Raw genomic sequence first — 24072 nt, forward strand, 5'->3', positions numbered from 1 at the left:
GCCATATCATAGCAGGTATGGCAGGATAGTGATGCAGCAGTCATTTTCTGAGAGTATGAGGTCAAGAGATAGTAGTTTGAAGAGGGGTGAGATTTGTCCAGTTTCAAATGCAGGTGGAATTCTACCATGTAAGAGACAGGATTTGATGATATTGAGCCATTGAGGAGCAAGGGGGTGATGCAATAGGATGCAGCCTTTAGGAGGTCATGAATCATCCAGGAGCTGTACATGTTTTGTTTTGGCTGTAAGGGTGATGAGGGTGTTTGAGCCGGTGAGGTAAAAGGTGTGCCATGGAAGGGAGTTGCATACTGCTGTGAAAAGGGATGTGGGTGTTTTGGAGAGGGATTTGACAATGTTGAACAGTGTTTATGTACGATTGGTGGTAAATTGGAGTTTTTAAGGTAATGGGTGGATTTGGCATTGCGTATGGCTGTTTTGTATTTGTTGTGGCAGTCTTTGGGTGGTATTCTGGTGGCGGGGCATGGGCGCCTTTGGCCAGGCTCTTCTATGCATCTGTCTTTCTGCTTAATAGGGAGGAGAGAGCTGTTGAACCTGGCTGCAGAGTTTTTGTAATTTGAAGGGGGGGAGGGAGGCAATTTTTGTTGAGTGCCTGTGTTGTAATTGTTGATGATAGTGGAGGGATGTGCTTGTGGCGGGGGGGGGGGGTTAAATGCTGCTAAGGCTGTCTGTAATGTGGTTGGTTTGTCTGGCTGGGGGGGGTGAGCGAGTGTGAAGGGGATAGCAAAGTGGTCTGACCACGACCACCAGATTTGCTTTTCCACGGAGACATGATTTGCACATCACATCAAAAGGTCCAGGGTGTTGCGAGCTGTGCGTGTGGGATAATTGATGAGCTCTGAGGTCATTGTGGGGTGTGTGGAGTGAGGATACTCTTTAGTATGGGTTTAATCTCTGAATGTGAGCTACCAGGGTTTAAGTTGCCATGGTAGATTTTGATGGAGGGGAGCAAGTGAGAGGACGTGCTTCTAAGGATGTATGTGGGGTTGCTAAGTGAGAGTGAATCTTTAGATAAGACTAGCAGAAGGACCCGTTCTACGAACAGGTTCTGTAGACAGACATGATAACACTCATCCTGTAGGTCGCTGTTGCGATTGGCTTATCACTTGATGTGCTTTGCACCCTGAAGTAAACTGCACTGAGAATTAGCATGTGTGGCTGGCTGACATACGCCAAAGCAGACGTTGTTGGGAGGCGAGAGTTTGTGCAACTGCATACTGGGTCCTTCTGTTTTCTCCCCACCTGTCGCCGCATCTTGGCATGGTGCAGTTCGTTGCATTGCAAATATCTTGTAAACCGTGCATCCTAGGGCCTGGACCTCGAGTTTTGTTTCTCTTGTTGGGACCGGTCCTTCTATGACTACATTGATGTTTCGCCGATTAGGAACAACCCTTTGCCAAGCCACAAACAGATTTTGACCTGTGCTGAAATCCAGGGAACGGGGTGGGGTGTCCAAATGTCATGCATTCAGTAATGTCCGGAGGGTCCTAACAGGCAACTATGTGAAATGTGGTGCAGATTGGTGAAACGGTGGGGAATTGTACAAGGATCAACGCTTCGCCTCAAATCCTGCCACAAACACACATGTTTGTACTTTAATATATACAACACCCCTATTGGTCTTCAACGTCAACTAGCAAATCTTAAACTCTACATGATGTCAAATAACTTGGAAATTAACGAATCCAAAACAAAAATGATGATAATAGAGAAATTTCCTAAAAAGAAATACACACCGAACTTGAAACTAGACACATCTACCATCGAGAAAGTTACTAACTTTAAATACTTGGGAGTTATTGTAGATAGCTCGTACAAGGAAAAAGCAATGCAAGAGCACCTACGAGCAAAAACCACCAAGCTAGCCACACAAGGGAAGGCAATTGATATCAAATACGGCAGATTCTCAATCATACCCGCAAGAGATTTTTATAAAGGGAAAGTTATTCCATCTTTGACATATGGCGCCGAAGCAATGCCGAATCTTCCAGACGACTTATGGCCAAAACTAGAAGCAAATTTCTGGCGCCCAATCTTGGGCCTTTCGAAAACAACTCCGATATCAGTAATCAGACGTGAACTAACCCTCTCCTCGTTAAAATCAATTGTGGATTGTAATAGTGTCATGCTCTATCGGAAATGCAGACAGAAAGATACGCCCTACGCCTATCAATTGATAAGTGAAGAAATCCGACTGGGAACTTGTCATTTGCTCACTCGATGGGAAACTAAAGTTTTGAACATCTTAGACTCAGTTGCCTGCAATACAGAAGATCTCATTGCCAACCCAGTCCGAGTTATCAAGAAAATCAAAGAACTCGACTGGATTAATACCAACGACCTTGCTTCCAAGTATAAACTCAACAGCCACCTCCCTCCTTTCTCTAAGAAACTTGACTCCATCCAACCATTCCTGAAACTATTTCCAAATAGAGCGGCCCGAAATTACTTCTTAAAAATTAGACTGAATCTCCTGGAAACTAACGAAATACTGGCGATTAGACAACAATCCTTGTCAAGCTGCTGCCGTCCCTGCAAGTCCACTAGGGACACAGAAACTATACGCCACATACTTTTGAACTGTCCATCAACGACAGAAATTCGTGATAGATACCTGACAGATATTTTTACAAACTTTACTCTTCAAAAGGAAGAAACGTGTTGGAATAAACTGCTTGATGGAGATAAACAGGCATGGCAGTTGGCCACTATAAACATTATGAAATACATCCTCAACGTGCTTATTCCAACACAGATTGAATGAAAAAGATTGAATGAAAAAGTTTTACTGGTTCTACATCTTGTCTGGCAAAGCAATACAGAATAGCGAGATCTTTAAGGGTCAGCAATGACTTTATCTCTTCTTCACCTTCTTACTTTTGTATCCTTCCCAACTGCTTTTCGAAATTTTGTTAAAAAATCTAAGATGATTATATACAAATAAAAAAAAAAAAAATATAGATGGTAATGCCACCACCTTGTTTATTTGAGTGGGCTCTGTGGTGGATGAGATGGTGTCGGGGAAGCATGTCATGGGTAATAGGTCTGGTGGCGTTTGAGCCATGTTTCTCTAAGGAAATGCATATCTGGAGAGTGTGTGCTAATGAGTTAATTGATTTCATTTGGGTGAGCAGGTGCGGAGTGACAGGTGATAAGAATGCAGGTGTATGGAAATAGTTGTTTGTGTTTTGACTTTGATCTCTGATGGATCCTTTCTGAATCTACAAGGGCAGTGTTGATGACTTTGTTGCACAAGCCAGATAAGCCGGTGGACAGATGCTCTTCCTACAGGCTTCTGTCCTTAATGCACAATAAGATTCTAGCAAAGCGCTCACCACAGAATATCTCATTCCTAGCCATGCCTTATTCTGGGAGAGCAAAACACAAAAGTGAAAATAGATTAATTGCCTTACTGCATAATGTGAATCCTAACATCCCGGTGGTGATAGCAACACTGAATGCCAAAAAGGCGCTGAGATGCTCTGTCCTGGGTTTTCATTTCTTAAATTACTGAATAGGACTATCGGGGCAAGGTCTATTTGCCAGGAATGTCCCCTGTTTCTTCTTTGTTTTGCAAGAGCAATTGATCAACTTGTTTATCTACTTAGCACATCGAGTTGGAAGTGCAAATATATATATTTTTAAAGAATATCATCTCTTTATATGCTGACGATATGTGACTTTGTCTGATACCCAGACATTGACTTCCCCAGATTGTTGTTGGTTGTTAAGCAACATTGCCCACCGCTCAAGGCAATACGGCTCTTTGACCCCAAAAGACTGATGTATAGGCCCAAGTGAAGCGAGGACGTGTAAGGGGCGGGCTGCAGCTTCATGCGAAGCTGTATGGTGCTACTGGCGGGCCTGCGAGGGGGTGAAAGCAAAAGCAAAGAAAACGCCATTCCGGAATGGTTGGAGAGGAAAGGCTGTGTGGCTCTTGCTGGCATTAGTCCTTTCCCTTTTCATGGGACAAAGATGCACAGTGAAAAGGTGCAGAGCGGGGCACCAGAAGGGAGGCCAAAGCGACACTGCAGGTGAGGACCTGGGTTTTGAGTGGTGGGGAGGATCAAATGCCATATTTGGGTGCAATGATCCCCACAAGATTTGATGCATTTCTGGATGAGAAATATAATAAACCACTACAGGCCTTGGAAAGGTAGGTGGAAAGGTGGATTAAGATGCCCATGTCGATGATGGGGAAGATCTCCCTAATTAAAATACTCATAGTTCCTAAAATTCTTCATGTGTATCAACAGTGAACCTACAATTGTTCACAGTACATATACATCTGCCGCGTCGTAAGGATACTTACTGGGCTATTGTGGGTGGATAGTCTCCCAGGCATTGCACTAGATATATTGGCATTACCCTATCAACTGGGGGAGTTATTGGTTCCACATTTTTAGTTATATTATAATGTGGCACAGGATGCCTGTATGGTAGTATGCAGAGCAGCAAGAGGGCAACTGTGTTCCCAGCCTATTTTTCAACACTTCCGTGTGGTATTAGTAAAATACAGACATGGCATACCCCATAGGTTGTCCTATGGAAAATACACCTGTATATAGGTGGTAAACCTGTTTAAATAGGTCTTTAAGAAACAACAACTGTTACCTTGTTGGAGCTAGCTAGTCTCATCGACAACAGTCATAACTGTTGGTGTCTCGGGGCTAAATTCCGAGGTGCATGCAAAAACAAGAAAGTGTTCATCCATGAAGGATGAGCACTTCCTTTAAAAGCACCATATTCTGATAAAGTGCTAATGTGGAGGTATGGCATCAAAGCCACGACTTTACCATGAGCCTGGTTTACTGCTTGACAACAGCCTTAGCAACCATGAGAAATGCAGGGCTGGCAAGAGTGAGGTGCCGTTAAATGCTGCTCCACACTTTTTCCTTTAAAAAATTGTATTTCCTAGACTGCAGCACCACTTTTCTAGTTTAATGAAAGCTTAAGAAAACTTTCTTAAACTAGAAAAGTGGCAGTCTTTTAGAAAATGCGTGCAGTGCCACTGGAGCACATGTTTCTATGTAAACGATAGATTTATGCAGCTTTTGCTGTTGGGAAGCACATTTCTCCTCCAATATTTCCACCCACCCCAGAATGGTGGTGCTGGAAACTGGAGGGGAGAATGTCGGCTTTTCACACTATAATTAGCATTAGCTCGGAATCAGGCCCTCAGTCTGATTTTAGAACATTTCGAATCACTGCTGCGAAGTACAGGAGGCCGAAAAACAGCTTCAAAGAACAGTTGGTAGCAGATATGATCTGCGCAGAAGTGTGTGTTTTCAGCAAGTACAGTACAAACAGTGGTCTTAGAACCTTGTTCACGAGGTTTGTTTTCAAAATGTCTCAGAACATTGTTCACGAGGTTTGCTTTCAAAATGTCTCAGAACCTTGTTCACAAGGTTTGCTTTCAAAATGTCTCAACGTCTTGCTCAGAGAGGACAAGTGAGTGCGGACTACAAGAACATACAGTCGAATTTAAGTGTCCTACAAGCATGCGCATATGGGACTCAGGATGCTAGCCAGCGAATCTGTTCATTCTTCATTTTGTGAATTATTCGTTTAAAAATTTGGACCAGTCAATAAAACAAGACGCAATCCACTATGAGCTCATATCATAATGTTAATTTAGATGCACTTAATCTATAATCAAATATAATCTATTATCAAAGCTGTAAATACAATCCTGCAGTGACTAAAAAAAAAGTATAATTATACCTGCAAACGCCAGTCCTTGTAAATCTGGAGAAAAAACAATTGTTCCAAGTATGCTGTATTTCCCCATCCATAATATCACTTAAAACCGGAATCTACTACTCAACCTTGGAAGAGGTAGACACTCTGAAACCAAAGGAAAGAGGACACCAAAGTTTTGGTTCTAAAAACTCAGCTATTGTAAGTGCCCACAAACAGTCACTCACAGCAGAACATGGGGTCTGTGAAAAATGCTTGAGTGGGCACCACCAATTCACAAGTTTGCGTCTTATCAGAACTGTATTTTATATATACCAAGATCTGAAGTGCACTATTCAGGAACGAAATATATATAGATGCTAGTGGACCCCCACCAGTGTTGCTGACATCTTTGTAGTAAATTTGACTGCAGCACAATGTGTTAAAAACAAAATAAAAATCCTGGGTTCTTTGTAATTGCAATTGTTTATTTATACATCACTTATACACAGATGGAGTGCTTCAAAGCGGGAAGGGAATAAAGGAATACAATAGTCATTCTTAGGCCTTGAAGTTTCCGAATTAACTAAACAGAAAAACTAGCCTATTAGGCCTGACAGCGTTTCTCCTGGTGCATGTGCATGAGGTGTTAGTTGTGTCTTAGCTACAGTGGGGGACAGGAAAAAAGGCGGGTGGGGGGGCAGGATAGACGCACTTACTAGTCCTAGTACATTTGGGTAACGTATGCTTACAGACGGAGGTGCAAGGAAGATGGGGTGGGGGAACAAGCGCGTCCAGTCCAACAGGGCCCTGGGTTAAGTGCAGAGAGGTTGCCTCGCTAATAGAGCGTAAGCAGAAAGTGCAATAATGCTGATTATAGTGCAGTGGCACGGATGCAAGTGCAAAGACTGGCGGGGGGTATGCAACCTGTAAGGTTCTGGAGGTGAACCAGGCAACCTGTCAGCAAAAACTGAACGGAGTAAGGGAGGAGAAGGAGGAAGAAGGGAGGTTAGCACGGTAGAGGGAGAGAGAAGAGGAAGGTCTTGAGGAGAGAGGCAGGGAGCCTGTTCCAGAGGAAGGCTCCTGCAGAGGATAAAGATCTACCTCCAAATCTGTTTGTGAAAGCGGCTTACCCGCAGAGACTTGGAGGAGGACGCTAGAGGGAGAGTATTTAGGAAGAGAGTGTTGTAGATAGTGCAGGCCCCGGCCCCAGAAAGCCTTGTGGGTTAAGTAGAGGGTCTTGAACTTGATCCTTGTAGCCACGGCTAGCCAGTGGAGGGATTTAAGCACCGGAGAGTTGCGGTCCCTGGGCTTGAGGCCAAGGATAAGTCTTGCAGATCTGTTCTGGATGAGTTGTACAGGATGGAGAGAATAAGTAGGAAGGTTTAGAAAGAGGCTGTTGCAATAGTCCAGCCTGGAGGGCTCTCGAGGTGGTGATCCTCTGGGCGAAAGTTAGGAAAAGGTAGAATACCTCTGAGGAGGTGCAGTTGGTAGTGGGGATTTTTGGAGATGTCTGAGATGTGCGAAGAGAAGGAGAGAGTGGAGTCGAAGATGACCCCAAGATTTTTTGCCTTATTGGTAGGTGAAGGCACAGGGCCAAGGGAGGCCGGCCAGTGAGAAAGTGGGAAAGCTGGAGCAGGTGTCCCAATAAGGACAATCTCTGTCTTACTGGCATTCAGACAGAGATCGTTAGCAGCACACCAAGACTGAATTGCGGATAGACAGTCATGGATGGGCGAGGAGGAGGCTGAGGGTAGCCTGAAAAAGAGCTGCGTCTCATCCGCATAACACAAAGTTAGAGGTAAAGGTAGAGATCCTGCGGACCAAGGGGGCCATGTAGATATTGAAGAACCAGGGAGAAAAGTTAGATCCCTAGGGACACCACAAGTAGAGAGAGTGATAGACGAGAGAAAGGACCCAAGTTACACCTGGGAGGGCCGGTCAGAGAGAAATGAGGCTAGCCACGCCAGGGCCTAATCTGTGATGCCCAGGATATCACGGAGGCAGGTGATCTGGATGTTGTGGCTTACTGTATCGAAAGTAGAAGAGAGGCCAAGAAGAATGAGGACAGAGGGAGCGTTGGAGCCAAGATTTGAGGGCATGTCTTCACGGGTGTTCGGAAGAGCAGTTTAAATGCCTCTGATGGTCATGTAGACAACCAACAGATTCAGTGTGACGGGTAAGTTGGGTGATAGCCAGCTTCTCCAGGAGTTTTCACAGGAAAGGGGCACATGGAGATCGGGCAATAGTTTGCCGGAATAGATGGGTCGGCGAAGGGTTTTTTAAGCAGAAGGTACACAAGAGAGGGCTTGAGAAGAGAGGGGAATACTCCAGTGGCAAAAGAGTTTGCAGAGGTCGGCCAAGGCTGGATCGAGAGTGTCAATGTTGTCCTTGATGGTTTTGGAGTCGCAGGGGTCCACCTGTTTGGAAGAGGCTTTCATAGACCGGACTAGTCTAGAGACCTCATCAGGTGTGACTGGGAAGAGGGAGGAGAGAAGAGGGGGAAGGTTGGGGGTAGCCAAATGGGGGCCCAAGAGATGTTGGTGCAGGAGTGGGAGCGGAAGACGGTGAGGACAGGATGTCCTATGTTTTGGTGGTGAAATACATGGCCAGGGCTAAGCAAAGGGCCTGGGTGGGTGAAGTAGAGGATGTGGCTTCAGCAAGGTTGGCAGCTCCCTGTGGACTTTAAAAAGTGTGGCCATGTTGTTAGATGCCACGGAGATGCGGGCATGAATGTACACTCTTTTCTTGGAACAGATGCCGAGTCTATATTACCTTTGAAGAATGCGGCAAGCCAGTTTGTCAGTGGGTGTACATGAAGATCCCCATTTCCGTTCCGCTGCTCTGCACTTGTGTTTAAGGGCAGTCAGATCGGAGTTGTACCAAGAGTTGCACTTTTTGGCAGGTTTCAGTCGGAACCTCATGACGGGGGTAAACAGCATCTTTTATTGGTAGTGTTCTTTTCACTGTTAGAGTGGCACAATCTATGGCCAATGCATTTCAGACATAGAGTCCAGATTCTGTCAACAGCGGGAATATCGACTCAGCTTATCCTGTCATTCCCAAGTCTTATCAGCATGCGGTCTCTGCATGGCCACAATTCCTCTTACCTGAGCTTGCGACAGACAATGAGAAGAACCTCTTCTAAAACATGCATTGTAATAATGCACCGTCTATGAAGACGTCATTGAGAATAACTGAGCCTTTGTCAAAGAGAAGCAGGGGCTGTTCCATAGGATGAAAGCAGGTCCCACAAGTGATAGACCACTGTGCCCACAATTGTTGATCCTGATGCCCTTCCACGGCTCAGTAATTGACCTGGACCATACAGATCTGACCATAGTGCATGTGGTAGTAGCCAAGACGCAAGGTTATATAGTGAATCACGCATATACAGTATACAGATTGTCCAGTAGACCAGCAACAATGATGTTCCAAAACACCTATGCAGTCTCTGCCTGTCATCAAAGATGACAATGGACATCATCAGATCACTCAAACCATTGAAAGGTGATGCTGGTTTATGCTGAACGAGCACTAAGTGACAGATCACAGGTTTCATCATAGACGGAAACCTCTTGTTCAATCATCACTTTGCATAAAAGACCCACAACACCTGCTACCGTCTAACTACTGGGAAAAACAAAACCCTGTTTGCCCCTGCCTGACATTCTCTCTTACTGTGCACAGCGCTCCATTGCTTCCTAGCTAGGTGTGCACTTTATAAAGCCTCTATGTGCATCCATGTATACATACATGCTTTTAAGAACCACTATCTCTCCCAGGACGGAGCCCTGGAGTCTTACAGTTTTAACCACCATCCTTGTACACAATACCAACCACCGTCACCACTGGTTCACATGTCTGTTTAAATCTATAAATACTGAAGATGTATTTAAAGTCTGTTGCATGCTTTCCTCACAGAACTCGCAGCTCCTTAACTAAGTAACAACTGCAGCATGACTTGTAAAGGACCCAGCCATGGGACTGCTCCAGCCTTCGATATGCCTTTGGTTTAAGGCTCCTTGGCTAAGCACTTTTAATTTTCAATAAATACAATTAAGTAAGAATAGGTTTAACCTACATTATGTCTACCTAGAAATAATTAAGTTTCTAATCTGTGCTCTAAGAAAACACTAAAAAATAAACCTATATATGCAGACCATCTTTGATATGTTGAAGAAAATATTTCCCTGTGGTTAGAATTTTAAGGCAATTTGCTTACATTTCAGCCCAACTATAGCCTTTCTAAAGTAGTACTTACCAGTATGAGATGTCATGCAGGAACCTCTAATGGGTGGCTACAGTCAAACAGCCTCAAGGTAAAGCCGAAAGACCTACCCCAGAACACAATCAAATACCAGCTGGCATTGCCCTTTGTATCTGGCCAACCGTGTTTTTTTGTAACCATCTTTCACCTCCATTTGCGATGAAGGAGCCCGTAGACAAACCGAGCTGGAGTGTTTTTTCTCCGATGCCTCAACCAAGACGGCTGAACTCATCCTTCTATACCCTTTGGTCGTAGCTGGAGCAATCTCTTTAACTCCTGATATGCACACTGTCTGCACCTCTTTCGCAATGAACACTGACAGGAGACCATGTTGGAGTGCATGGAGAAAGAGCCCATGCTTCCCTCTACCATGACCACCATGGAGTCACACCCCCTGATAGTTATCAACCAGTCAGCAGAATCTAAGATTGAATCATTCTGATTGAGTATTCTGAGTCAGTTTACATTTTTTGTTCGTGAAGGAAACGGATTTCTAATTTTTCATTACCTGTAGAAAAATAAGGTTAATTGCACATAGATAAAAAGATGGATCTCTCATTTTAAGAAAGCACTTCAATGACCTTTGAGGACACGAATCTCAGTGATTACCAGATTTTTGTTTTCCTAGCACATTATTTTAATTATTCTATGCTTGATACATTTTAACATGTTGTTTATTTAAATGTCATTCCAGAAAACAGCACCGGAGTCACAGAACAGTGACTTTACAGAGGAACTGCTAGAAGCTGTACCCAGAACTAGCAATGCTCTTTCTGATGGGGAATCTGTTGAGACCGGGAATCCAGAAAAAGAAAATGTGGTGGTGCCTATTCCAGTAACCATAGCAACATCCAGCATCACTCTGGACGCTCCACCTGACCAGGTGTTGATTTGGATAAAAATGGTTTATACAAAAATGTGTAATATGTAGTTGTTTGAGGCAGAATAGTTTTATATCTGATGTTGTAAATGTACTGTCACAGGTTGTGATCATAGAAAGCAAACACAAGACGGGTTTCAAAAACCTTTTTTTAGGATGTAACAGCATTGGATTGAAGGAAGACTTACAAAAGGAGATAGATGTAGGCGAAACAGTGCAAGAAAGGAGGAGTAATCTAATGTATGTGCCATAGGGACTGGTTTTCAGGTCCAAAGTCCATCCCTATTCTAATATCAAACAAAAACTGGAAGGCATCTGCCCAGTATAGTGCTTAGCAAGCCACTCTCCTTCTCAGGGCCTTTACATACTTATTTTACATTGTTAGCATGTTCGTCGTGGCTGGGGTCTTTGCCCTGTTTGTGAAGTTGTCTTGACAGTACCAAGATGCCTTGGTACTGGATGGAAGGACGAGGAGACAGCCACGCAACAGCTACCTGGCAAGACATGTATGGGACCCTCTTGTCCTAGGGATTTCTCAGTAATCGCCCTGGCAGGTATTTTCCCTCTAAGTGTGCATGAATCTTAACAGCCTTTTGTTTGGATTGATGTTACTGTGTTAATAGTGTTTTATGTTTTGTTAATATAGTTCTGTTGTATATGTGCTTGTATTTGGGCTTACATAGTGCAGATCTAGCTAGGGAGCAACAGAGCACTGTACAGTGTTGGTTGAGGATTACAGCAAAAAAGTAAGCTGGCCCAAGGGGCGGCGTGGTGTGTGTGTGTTTGTGTCTTATTCTAGGACCTGATCTTTGTGAGGTTGTCGTAAGATTTCAACAAAGTTGTTTTTATTTTATATTAAGTGATTAATCATAGGTTAAACTGGACAATGGCATTACCAACCTCTGTAGACTTTAGACTGACTTTTCATGGGTAGTAACCTTAACTTGTTTGCTCTGATTTCTTGTTTATAAGAGAGTATTGTATAATTCCAATATGAGTTAAGCTGACACAGATCATCATCCTATCATTTTCTCAAAATATTTTTCATTTTCAGTATATTTATCATTAATTGTGCCCCTATTGCCATACTATGCGTGTACGGTGGCACTACTGCTCGATCACCTTGTGCATTCAATGGAACCATTTTTACATTTTGAGGCATGTTCTTCATTACGCTTTGTCCATGCGATCTACTTTACATATATGGTGTCCCCACTGCATGATGGTTTTGCTGCCTTTTGTATTATATTTTTCATTTTGCAGCAAAGGTGTTTTCCTTTTGTCCCATCGGCCTAACTGTGCATGACTGAATGTTGGTGTGCAAATTGGGGGCGCTGCAGACATTGGGCCGCATTACAAGTTTGGGCCTCATTACAAGTTTGCCGGTACCGTAGTTACCGGACCGGCAAACTAAGAGTTCTGCTCGCGGGTGCCTTTTCACCCGCCAGGTCGGACCTGGTGGGCGGAACGGCACCCGCGAGCAGTGCACGTCGGTGCATCCGGCCTCCCCATTCCCATTGAGCCCTTTAGGGCTCAAATGGGAATGGGGAGTAAACGTTTCCGGCCCCTGGCAACGGGGGAACTACAGGGTCCGCCAGGGTTGTAATGGCCCTGTATTTCATCATTGCCAGGGCCCGGAAAAATGTGCAAGTTTGGCGGCGGCTTCCTGGTTTTACCGTAAATGTAATTGTAATGTAATAATTGTAATGAGGCCCATTGTGTATTTAGCAAATAGTTTTCATTTTTAGAGGATGTTTTTTGTGTCACTTTCTATTTCATTTTGTCCCTCCGAAACCTACAGCACAATTACGGTGGCTCTACTGCGAGTTGGGTGTGTTTCACAAAATAATTTCATTTTCGGATTTCCAAGTACCATTTCGAATTTAATTTGTTTTTTATTTTAGTTTGTCACTTTGCAGCTACTGGGCATGTACAACAGCCCCAGTTTGGGGCACCTGATCATCTTGTGCACTTTGCAGAATAGGTTTCATTTTGCAGAATAGGTTTCATTTTGTTTAGTCCCTCCGACTCAGCTGTGCATGCATGTTGACTGTGCTGCATATTGCTTTGCAGCAGATAATCTTAAGCTTTTTGTGGAATATGTTTAATTGCGAAGACAACTTTTCACACTGTTTTGTCCCTCCGACTATACTGTCCATGTATAGTAGCTCTACTGGAAATTGTGTGCGGCCGCTCATCTTGTGCATTTCATGGAATATTTTTCATTTTGCAGAATGTTTTCATTTCATTCTTTCAACCCTCCTGTGTATGTACGGTGTGCCTACTGTGTGTTGGTTGCACTCAATCATCTTGTGCGTTGTTTGAAATATTTTTCATTTAGCACACTATTTCTTACTTTGTTTTGACCCTATGACTCTAGTGTGCTACTCTGTTGTTGTTGGTTCGTCAGAATGGTTATCATTTTGCAATTGGTATTATTTTCTCGGTCCTTCCGGCCCTACTGTGTTTGTATTGTGCCACTGATGCTTGTTGGTTTGCAATAAACCATCTTTTGCGTTTTGATATAAATATTCTTTTCACAATTTTCTTCATTTTGGTTTGTCCCTCCAACCTACCAAGCATGCACGGAGATGCTACAGCAGGTTATGTGAGGCAGATCATCTTTTCATAGAATATTTTTCATTTCTCCGAATATTTTTTATTTTGTTTTTGTTACTCAGGTCCTACTGCACATGTTCGGTTTTCCCGCTGGTTTGTGTCGGATAATCTTGTACGTTTTGTGGAATATATTTCATTTCGCTGTATAGTTCTCATTTTGTTTTTTCCTTGCAACCCTACTGACCATGACTGAATAGGGCAGAGTGTGTGATTGTGTGTGTATTTGTGCTGGGAGCTGCAAATGATTCGACATTTTGTGGTATATGTTTTATTCCATTTGTCCCTTCATGCCTCCTGCACATGTTCGAAAATAGTGAACATTGTTTATTTGCTGGTTTGCCATTCCTGGGTTTGACTGAAGACTGTTGTAGTGTAATAGTAATATAACAGAATGTGGTAGAATGTAGAATGAGGCTGGTGGAACTTGGAATGTGAACAGCTTTGGGAAAGGCAGTTAAAGAAAGACATTAAACGGAGTAAAATGTATATGGCAGTCTGGTGTTATTCTTAATATAATAACAAGTTGTGTGCAACTTAGAACACAACATTTGGCGACGAGGAGAAAAATAACCCACAAGATTAACTGAACACATCCAGAAATACTGGAAGCCTGAGGAGGCGGCTGGGAAACACAGCCTAAGCAGGTACCTGACAAAGAAAAAAAAGAAAGAGAAAAATTAAGGACAGACCAGCAAATCCAAAAAATTCAAAGAAAGAAGATTGGAACCGTAAGCTCAAAGACAATGCGTAAAAGCCTGCTGACAAAGAGAAGCAGAAAAGTAAGGATGGTAAGACACGCAGCGCAGCCGTCTTATATGCACATTTAAAAACCGCAGTCTATTGGTTAACACGTAATATGGTAATACATATATTCATTTATAAAACAAGCTGCTGCATTTTTTGAAACAGCAACAGAACTTAATAAAACGTGAAGCACAGAATTCCAAGATCAGTGAAAGTCACTGCGTAACGTCAAAAAAGTTAAAGGAAGGGACCTTAAAGTGTAAGGAAACATGGGGCCATATTTGTTTCAGCAAGACAAGAAAATACCAAAGTTGTCATAGCAACGCAACATACGTAAATGAAAACTAAGCGATCAATGATGAAGTGATTCGGATATCGTAAAGGCAGTGGCATGTAAAATGTAATAAAGAAGCAGCAACAAAATGTTGCATTGTGTGAAATAACACGTTAGCTGACGTCGTCGCAACAAAGCATTTCAAAATTCACATGATTAGACCATGGAATGGTTTTATTTTGCAAATACAAAAAGAAACAATAACGATCCTCAATAAATCAACACAGAAAGGCAACATAATCAACAAAGAGAAAAGAGCTAATAAGTCAGCAAAAAAGGTCAAAGCTAAGAGAAATAAATAAAGAAAGAGGTAAATGCAACAGAGCAAATAAAATAAAAACGACAATTGAAGCAAAAGGGCTAAACTGCACAGCAGAGTCAACAAGATTTCACAACAACTGAAGAATTGAAAGATATATTGCATAGATGTTATGATTATTGAGAAAGACAAGGCAAACAACAAAATACCTAACAAATCCTCTATAATAAGGATAAATAAAAACAAAACAGGACAGAGAGCTTTGACTACTACAGTTGCATAGCAAAATTGAAACTCTGCAAACAATTGTCATCCTAGTTTTTCATATAGTGGATTAAGTCAAAACATTGAAACGTCCACACAACGCACGCTTAAAATAAAGGAAAATGTCATCTGACAATGCAAGTGGAGACTTAAATCCAAGTCAAGGCATGTCTGGAATACCTATGGACACGAATCCAGTCAGCTATCTACGCCGTCCAAATCCATTCAACCTGGAACCACAAGATGACCAGGGACCACGCTGGCAAGAATGGGTGGATGAGTTTGAGGAGTTTCTAAGGGTGGTAGGAAATCAAGATGCCCCAAATGAATTGTACATCTTTATAAATCTGGTAGGAAAGGAAATGAAGAACGTCATTGAGACCATAACTCCAGAAGAGAAAATATCGGGCCTCATTACGATGTTGGCGGTATGGCTGCCGCCAAAATCGGCTCCGGGTTCCCAGAATGGGGAATTACCGGGTAATTCCTCCCTCCAGGAACCAGGGCCCGGACCTTCCCCATTCCCATTCAGCCCCCATTGGGCTGAATGGGAATGGGGAAGGGAGCTAACAACGGGCCGATTACGACCGGCCCGTTGTTAGCTCCCTCTTCCCCTCGCGGGACCCGCTCTGCATGTCTGGGGAAACCATACATGCAGAGCGGGTCCTGCGAGGGAACCTCGTAATGTGGCAGAATGGTGTTAACGGGTCTGTATCGTTTTGCGGCACCTGTTAACCCATTCCGCCACTCTTGTAATGAGACCCATCAACTCCTAGTAACGGCTATAAGTGGGCGATTAATAATTCCTCCTAATAGAGACTATGAACGCTATACATTCAATCAATGCATGCAGGCTCTGCATGCAACTATAGCCCAGTTTGTCTTATGGCTATAAAGAAAAGCAGCGTATTGTGATTTTGCAAATTTTAGTGACAATGAGGCAATAAGATTGAGAATCATTGAGGGATGCAGATCATCGCAATTCCGGAAGCATCTTCTGAAGAAGCCTCTTCCTTTAAAGGAGGTATTAGAACTGTGTGAGAGAGTTGGCACTCGGGCAGCAAATATAGAGAATCCAAAGAGGTTAGATACCATTGCTGCTCTTGGACCAAACATGCAAGGGCAGAGGAGATACTCTGGTACACCATCTGTCACATCACCTCGCCAAGAGGGGTGGAGTAATAGCCGTAAACGTCCTTTTGAAAGACAATGCCATCATTGTGGATTTGAATTCCCACATATGGGCCAATACCCAACCCTGGCCAAAATGTGTATGCGATGTGGCCAGGAAAAAGATTTTCAAACAATGTGCAGAGAGAGCGCTGCTAAAGCCTTTGTACAGGTCCAACATACTGATGCTCCCAAGCAGAAGGTTGGATATGCAAAAAATGTCTAACACAAAACCATATCAAGAGAAAGACATTAGAAGGCCCAATGCAGGTGCCCGAGTGAGTCATCCGGCCCAGCAACCAGGATTCATCAGGGCCATGGAAAATTTACAGATGGAGTTGGTTGAACAGTCAGGTCAAGAACAGGATCAGGCCCTACAGTCATGCCAAGTTCAAAATCAAGTGGAAATGCAGTTTGGGGACCCTTATGAAAATCCGCCGATCTAAGAAGAGCACTTGAATACAGATCAACATCAAGAATATGACAGATATAGCAAAGAATATGTCAGACTGATCTATGATACACTTGATGACAGAGTTGCCATAAAAGTTAAAATAGGTTTGTGTAGGCAACACATACCTTTTCTGGTTGATACAGCTACCACAGTGAATGTAATGAGTGAAAGAGCCTACGAAGGAATAGCCCACATGTATCCTTTACGGTCGTCAAGGGCTCACATTTTTCAATGGAGAGAGACATGGCCATTAGCCTCTAAAGGGAAATTTCAATGTGATTTAATTCAGAAGGGTCAAGGTGTGTCAGTCAACATACATGTCATAAGTAGTCCAGTGATAGGTAGATGCCTCATTAGCTGTAAGACTGCCACTGAGTTACGACTTATTGATGTCAAATATAATCGGTCCGAGACGATACAAGCATGTCCTCCACAACAACATCATGAGTTGCAAGCTTTAGCGGAGGAGGAGTTAAACTTGGAAGAGCTGAAGGTGGCTTTTCCGAAATTATTCCAAGGTGTTGGGAAGCTGAAATACAGTGTCATACGTCTACATATTGATCCTGCTGTCCGTCCTGTACCTCAACCATCCTCGACGGATAGGTTTTCATCTTCAGGCAAGGGTCTCTCAAGAGTTACAAAAACTGCTTGATAATGACATCATTGAAAGGGTCGATGGTCCCACACATTGGGTGTCTGATTTTGTGGTGGTACCCAAGGTGGATGGTCGTCTTCGGCTCTGTGTGGACATGCAAATTCCCAATGCTGCGATACAAAGAGAGACATTATGGGCCCAATATTGAGGAGATATTTCGACTGATTCGGGCCACCGTATTTTCAAAATTTGACTTGAATCAAGGGTACCATCAAATGGTAATTGATCCTGAATCTAGGCCTATTACAACGTTCACCACACATGAAGGGCTGTTTCGGTACAAGCGCCTGAGTTTTGGCATTTACTCTGCTGCTGAAGTTTTTCGGCAGAGGATTAGGAGACTCATAGCAACAGCAAGGAATGCATTCAACTACAGTGATGATATTCTGGTATATGGCATTACCCAGAGTCAGCATGATGAAGCATTGAAACAAGTATCTGAAATTTTGCAGGACAATGGTCTGACTTTAAATGGCCCACGGTTTGATATAAATAAGCATAGCTTACGATTCTTTGGTCACATATTTTCAGAGAAGGGAATCAAAGCAGACCCTGACAAAATGAATGCCATCTTAGGTCTGGAAGCTCCAAAGCATGTAGCGGGTATTGAGATCTTTCTTAGGAATGACTGGCTATTGTGCTTGATATCTTCCCAACTATGCAATGTTGACTGATCCATTCTGGCAGTTGCTGAAGAAAGAAGTGGCATTTCTATGGAATGAGAACTGTAAGGATGCTTTTGAAAGAATCAAAAAAGAACTGACTAGTGACTGACAGCTTGCTTATTTTAATCCTAGTTGCGAAACTGAAATTACAGTAGATGCTAGTCCGGTTGGTTTGTGTGCTATCTTGGCTCAGACAGACCCAGAAAAGGGGTTGAGGAGATAGATGCATTGTGGCATATGCTAGTAGGGCTTTGAACACCATTGAACAGGCATATTCACAAGCTGAGCGGGAAAGTCTTGTTGCAGTCTGGACATGTGAGAAGTTCAATCATTTTGTCATTGGCAAGCCGTTTACTCTCATAACAGACCACCAGGCCCTTCTGTCGCTCTTTAGAAACCTAGAGTTAAAAGGCCTCCACGCATAGAGAGGTGGGGCATATGTCTGCAAGAGTATGATTATAGCATAATTCACAAACCGGGAAAGGAGGCCAACCCGGCAGACTATTTGTCTCGACATCCTGAAGGAACTCCTGAGAATGAGATGCAAAAAGAGGCAGAGGTGTACATATCATACCTGTCCCTTAATGATTTGCCGCCAGCCATCATGAAGGAGATGTTTGTGGAAAAAAGCAAGGCTGATCCCACGATCCAAGCGGCTGTTCGGCTAACTAGAGCTGGTAGGTGGCGACGTCTGGCTGCAGAACAGGTCAGAGAAGAAAGGGTGGATAGAGGGGATCTGCAGAGGTTGGCAAGAGTATGCAATGAGCTGACTTCAACTGTCCAAGGGGTGTTGCTCAGGGCAAGTCGGCTAGTAGCCCCGAAAAGTCTATGAAAAGTTTTTGTGATTCTGGCGCATGAGGGTCATCGTGGGGTTGCAAATACAAAGAAAATACTGAGCAACCCGGTGTGGTTTCCGTACATGGACACAATTGTTGAGGATGCGTTTCAAAATTCTTTTGCTGGTCAGGTGACTGTGCCTAGCAAATCTGTATGTCAACTGCAAGAAGTGTCTTAGCCGGATGGTCTGCGGCAGAGTGTGGAAGTTGATTTCTATGGGATATTAGAGGAGGGAGGCCATTTGTTGGTGGTGGTGGACGAGTACTCACGGTTTCCTTTGGTCAAACATGTTGTGGCATCTACAGCTTTTCATCATGTGGTGGTAGTCCTGGATGAGCTGTTCAGTGAGTGAGGTGTCCCTAATGTGGTTAAGACTGACAGTGGACCGCCTTTGCATTTCATTTTGCATTTGGGATTCAAACATCAGACTGTTGCAGACCATATGTCAATGCCACAAGCAATATCACAGATGTTGCAGAGTTATCGCAACACGATTCATGAAATGACTGGTTTTTCACCTATAGAATTGATGATACGGTACAAGCCGAGAACTAGGCTTCCACAACTCGAGGACTATACATCCTGTGAAGATGATGAGATCTGAGAAAGGGAGAGTGTGAGAAGGAGAAGAATGAAAGAATAAACAGATAGCAAGAGGAAAGCAAAGGAACATCAGCTGGCAGTTGGTGAGACTGTTGGTCCAGCAGCGAAGTTGGATTAAAGGTATAGGCCGATGCCCTTAGTGGTGAATGAGGTTAAAGGACCTATGATTGCAGCTGTGGGGGATGACTGTGAGATAACCAGGAATGCTTCATTCTTTTGAAGGATGTTCCAAGATAATTCTGATGAAGAGAAACTTGATGTGGAAGTGGATGAAGGAGAACCGCCTGGTATCAGCACTCCTGGAAGTTCTGGAGTTTCTTCATCGGTGTGTTTACAGGACTCTTGAGTCTCTGGAAACAGATGTACGGGGTCAGCCTCATAGTCATTCGCAAGCCGTCACGCCTGATTGAGCAAATGTAGATACAGACCTGATAAGTATATGGGTATGAACTTAGATGATAAGGGGGGGTTGTTGTAGTGTAATAGTAATATAAGGGAATGTGGTAGAATGAGGCCGGTGGAACTTGAAATGTGAAAGGCTTTGGGAAAGGTAGTTAAAGAAAGATATTAAACGGAGTAAGGCGTATTATAACGCAACAAAGACCATGCCCCAGGCACAGTGACCATGGCTGCCAAGCCTGGTGTCACAGAATGCCCTACATGCCCAATCCCTGTTTTTACCAACAATCTGTACATCAAGTTGGTGCATAGACAGCCATTATTCTGATTCAATAATGATGCTATCTTGGTGTTCAGATAATCAGATTAGCCAGTTCTCAGCAGCCACATTGATTAGTATGCAAAATACAATATTATGGTTCAGATGTTGTCAGCATACCCAACCATTGTATATGTCTACATTTCACTTTTCAGAATGTAAACCTTATGTTAGATGTATGTGCACCAGACTCAAAAAGAGTGTGGCGATTCCACGGTCTCTAACCAATTAACAAAGTTTGTTGTAAATCTGTCCAGTGATTTTTGCTGCAGCATTAATCAAATATGTCCATGGCTGATCACCACAAAATCTTCAAATACATGTCAGATGACTCAATCTAATGTATATATTGCTTATCATAGAAATGTCCACACAGACTAAACTTTGGCTTTGGAAACTTTCAGCCACCAGGGGGCGCAATGCAGCCCCATTTCGCCTCTGTGTCATTGCTGCCCATGACTCTGAATGTGATGTCTTTGGTGGTATATCTGGAGCTGCCTGCCCCCCATAACCTGAGTTCATTTGTTGCTGCATGCTTCAGGAAGATCTTGCTTTACTATTTCCTTACTGTGTAATGTCTCCTCTTAATCCTTTGGGCATTAAGCTCTGTAAGAACTGCTGGTAGATTTAAGTGTCTGATCCACACAAGTGCTGGTTTTCATGTCTGGGAGCAGATCACTACAGGGCGGCTTCTTTGATCTCAAAGGCCGTCAGGGAGCAAGTGACCTTCAACACGGCTGGCAAGACCTCTACTAAACCTCTGGCCTCCTCTGCGCCTTCAACCCCAAGGAACCCAGAGAAATTGCATGCCTGTTTATATTCTTCAAACAAAAACAAGAAGAAAAGGTGAAGGAGATCCCACTCCAGGAGTTTTCATCCTCCAAGCACCATTACTTTTATCTCTTTTTGAAAAGATGTGAATCCCCTTCTCGGGAGTCGGAAGATGTATCCTCATGTAAGCTTGTCCAGGTACCATTCCCCTTGATGGACCCCAGGCTAACAAAAATAATAAAATGAATAAATAAGAGAAATAATAATGACATATTGAGAATGGGGATACATGTGATCATGACTGGAGGGCAGAAGGGTAGGCAGCTCCGGGATGAGCTTCCTTGGCAAAAGAAAGCAGGGACTTTCTTTTAACATATTGCCAGAACACCATACTCTAGCCCCTTAGTGTTTATTATTTTTCTTTAAATCTCAGTTGACTTGTGGCTAGGGTATCCCATCAGTATTGGCAATGCTGGTTGCTGCCATATTGATTTGCGGAGACACACTGAAAGTACTGACTCTGGGCATTGAGCCAGTCCCAGGTCACTGAGACAAGGCCGCTGACTCAGTGCCAATTATGAACTAGTTTTTGCAATTAATTCTCAATTTACAACGGAAGCTGTGATGGGGTCGGAGGCCTGCGCCCTTCGCCTAAGGAGGACTCCACCGGAATTACATAATCATTGCAATATTTTACCAGGAACGGATTAGTCTCGTGACACCTCCTGGACATAAACACAAACAAGGGATTAATACCAGGGGACAAAGAATATGATTGTGGTAGGTGAGACCGGAATAATACACCGGAAGGCCTGGTAAGTGCCTTTGGATGTCGTGGGGTCAGTTGTCTGGAGCGCACAAAAGGAGTTCATCTGGGAGGCGTGGCGGGTTAGTTGGGTGGGGATTAGATTAATACTAGAATGCCGTCTGTTTGTCTTGCAAGACATCCGTAATAATTTGTTTTGCCTATCACATTAAAATAAATTAAGACTATTTTCTGACCTTAAAACCCTTTAACTACTCACCCTAGGCCCCCGTTCAGTGGGAGGAATTCAGGCAGAAAACACTTAACAGCCATGTTGAAACCCCACAAGAGGCAGCTATAGTATTGGTGCATCGTGAGAACCACCGCTGCATCCCCCAAGTATGGTAGAACACTTTTGGAACCCCTCAAATGTATACATCTGATTGGACCTGATCTTTCTAATCCACCCACACATCACACAGCTCAGAAATCCAGTGGCAATTTTCAGCCCTTGTGACTCGGGATGGCACCCTGAGCCAGAAAATTGTGGGCCTAGGCGCAATATGATGAGGATCCCTAGTCACCAAACCATGGTTTCCTCTACATAGCTGGGAGCAATCACAGTGCTTCACTTCAGATCATTCGAGGAGATCTGGACTCGCCCCACCCCAACAGTCAATTAAGGCAAGTTAGCCCTAGCCCTGCCCAACCCATGTAAGAACTCTCATGTCGAGGACAGGCACTTCCTCCAAGAGAGAGTGATTGAGAACACCCTCTGAGCAGATTAAACATAAAAATAGACCACTTTCCCTTTACGGGAAATGATTTTTCTTCACTCACCAATGATTGCGAGTGTGTTGATGCAGTTTTCAGGTTCATCCAGTACATCCAAGGAGTAATTTCACAACATCTGCGGAACACTCGGGGAACTCTACAGATCCACAGTACAGTGTTGCCAACCTACGACTTCCTGAATACTGAAGATTTAGCACTGGAAGCAAGGTCACAGAAGCACTGTTCCGTGGCAAGGTATTTTCAAGTCATAAATACAATATTTCAATTCCCCTACACGCCCAGATAAAAACAGACTAAGTATTTACCAATCTTAAAGGAATAATGCGCTCAAAAATATTATTGTCCCGATCATTCGGGCATGTGTTTTTCAGCATACGGTGATCAAACGTAAAAAAACGTTCCTATGCATCTTACCTTTGTTTTCCTCACTTTTACACATGCGAAAACGGGGAGTCGGGTGCGGCCTTCTTGTGCTAATCTTTTCCGTGGATCGTCGCCCTAAATTCAATTGCCCCTGCGGCAATAAATCATATCGCCTGAAGCTGACCTCACTCGACGATTACGCCCCTTTTCATAAAGCCAATGCACGTCTCATGTCAAGGTTCTCTGTGCGCAAGCTATTGACGTGTCTCCATGGAAATGACCGGATGCCTCTTTCCTCAATAAGTATAAACAGACTGCTTCTCATCAGACAACTTCAGAGTTGCTTTTTCAAATGTTTCACTGTCTTTTCTTTGATTGCCTGTGACTCGTTTCTGCTCTGTTCAGCTACTTTCTTAGCACAAAGCCCATGCAAACAGATACTTGGACTAGAATTATTATTGATCTCAATCGTTACTTGCGTTTCATTAAAAAATTAGTCATATAATGGCAGCAATACAGCCCTACCAGTACGAGCCTGAGTATTCCAAGCAGGAAGTAATTGAAAGAGAAAGGTGCGGAAACTATGGGGAATCAAACGATAGTTGGGAAGATGAATCACCGGAGCAAGAGCCTAGTCACATGGAAGACCTTTCCACCTGATGTACCTGCGATCGCTACAAGGTCATGCCAACCGAGGTGGAGATCTGCTGCTGCAAAGAAAACTCTGGATGCTTGGCCTACATATCAGAAGAAGACACACCCCCGATATGCGTTACGAAGCTGCATGACTTCAAGGCAGCATGCCTCACAAGGTCCGTGTTGGGGATTATAATGGTGCTTATGCACGAACTTCGCAACAGTTCCCCCTCGCAATCCAAGTAACGAGTAAGTGTACTCTAGGTGTGATGTCATTTTGACCACCAAGACGAATAATATTTCATGTTTGTACCCTACATTGTCTTCACTTGGATCGATCACCGACAAATGAATTTAGTCTTCAAATTGGATATATATTTCTCTATCTTTTTGCAAAGCGCAGTGTTCATCGCGTACGTGTGTTTCACTTTCAACTAAGAATCAATATTTCTCTGTGGCCCAAACCGTTATGGATTGAATGGGTGTTCACTCTTGCAATGTGTCTAGACTCCAAAGCCCAAGTTCATTTATCAATAAAGTGACATTTGTAAGGGCCACTATGTCATAGAATTCAGCATGCATTTTCAAGTAAG

The 24072-nt window shown here is 43.5% G+C and overlaps 1 protein-coding gene across 6 annotated transcripts in view; it reads left to right on the forward strand.

The window, feature by feature from the left end:
• FAM169A (family with sequence similarity 169 member A) overlaps positions 1 to 24072 on the forward strand; it is a 988180-nt gene that overhangs the window by 879360 nt on the left and 84748 nt on the right. For 5 of the 6 annotated variants that reach the window (XM_069627477.1, XM_069627479.1, XM_069627476.1 and 2 more), the window contains one exon: positions 10662 to 10850. The exons of the other annotated variant lie outside the window; for it this stretch is intronic. In XM_069627477.1, coding sequence (XP_069483578.1) covers positions 10662 to 10850 — 189 coding nt within the window. The remainder of the gene's footprint in view (positions 1 to 10661; positions 10851 to 24072) is intronic. 6 annotated transcript variants of the gene reach the window in all.

This window comes from Ambystoma mexicanum, chromosome 6p, assembly GCF_040938575.1.
Source record: "Ambystoma mexicanum isolate Mex_15411 chromosome 6p, UKY_AmexF1_1, whole genome shotgun sequence".
Taxonomy (NCBI): domain Eukaryota; kingdom Metazoa; phylum Chordata; class Amphibia; order Caudata; family Ambystomatidae; genus Ambystoma; species Ambystoma mexicanum.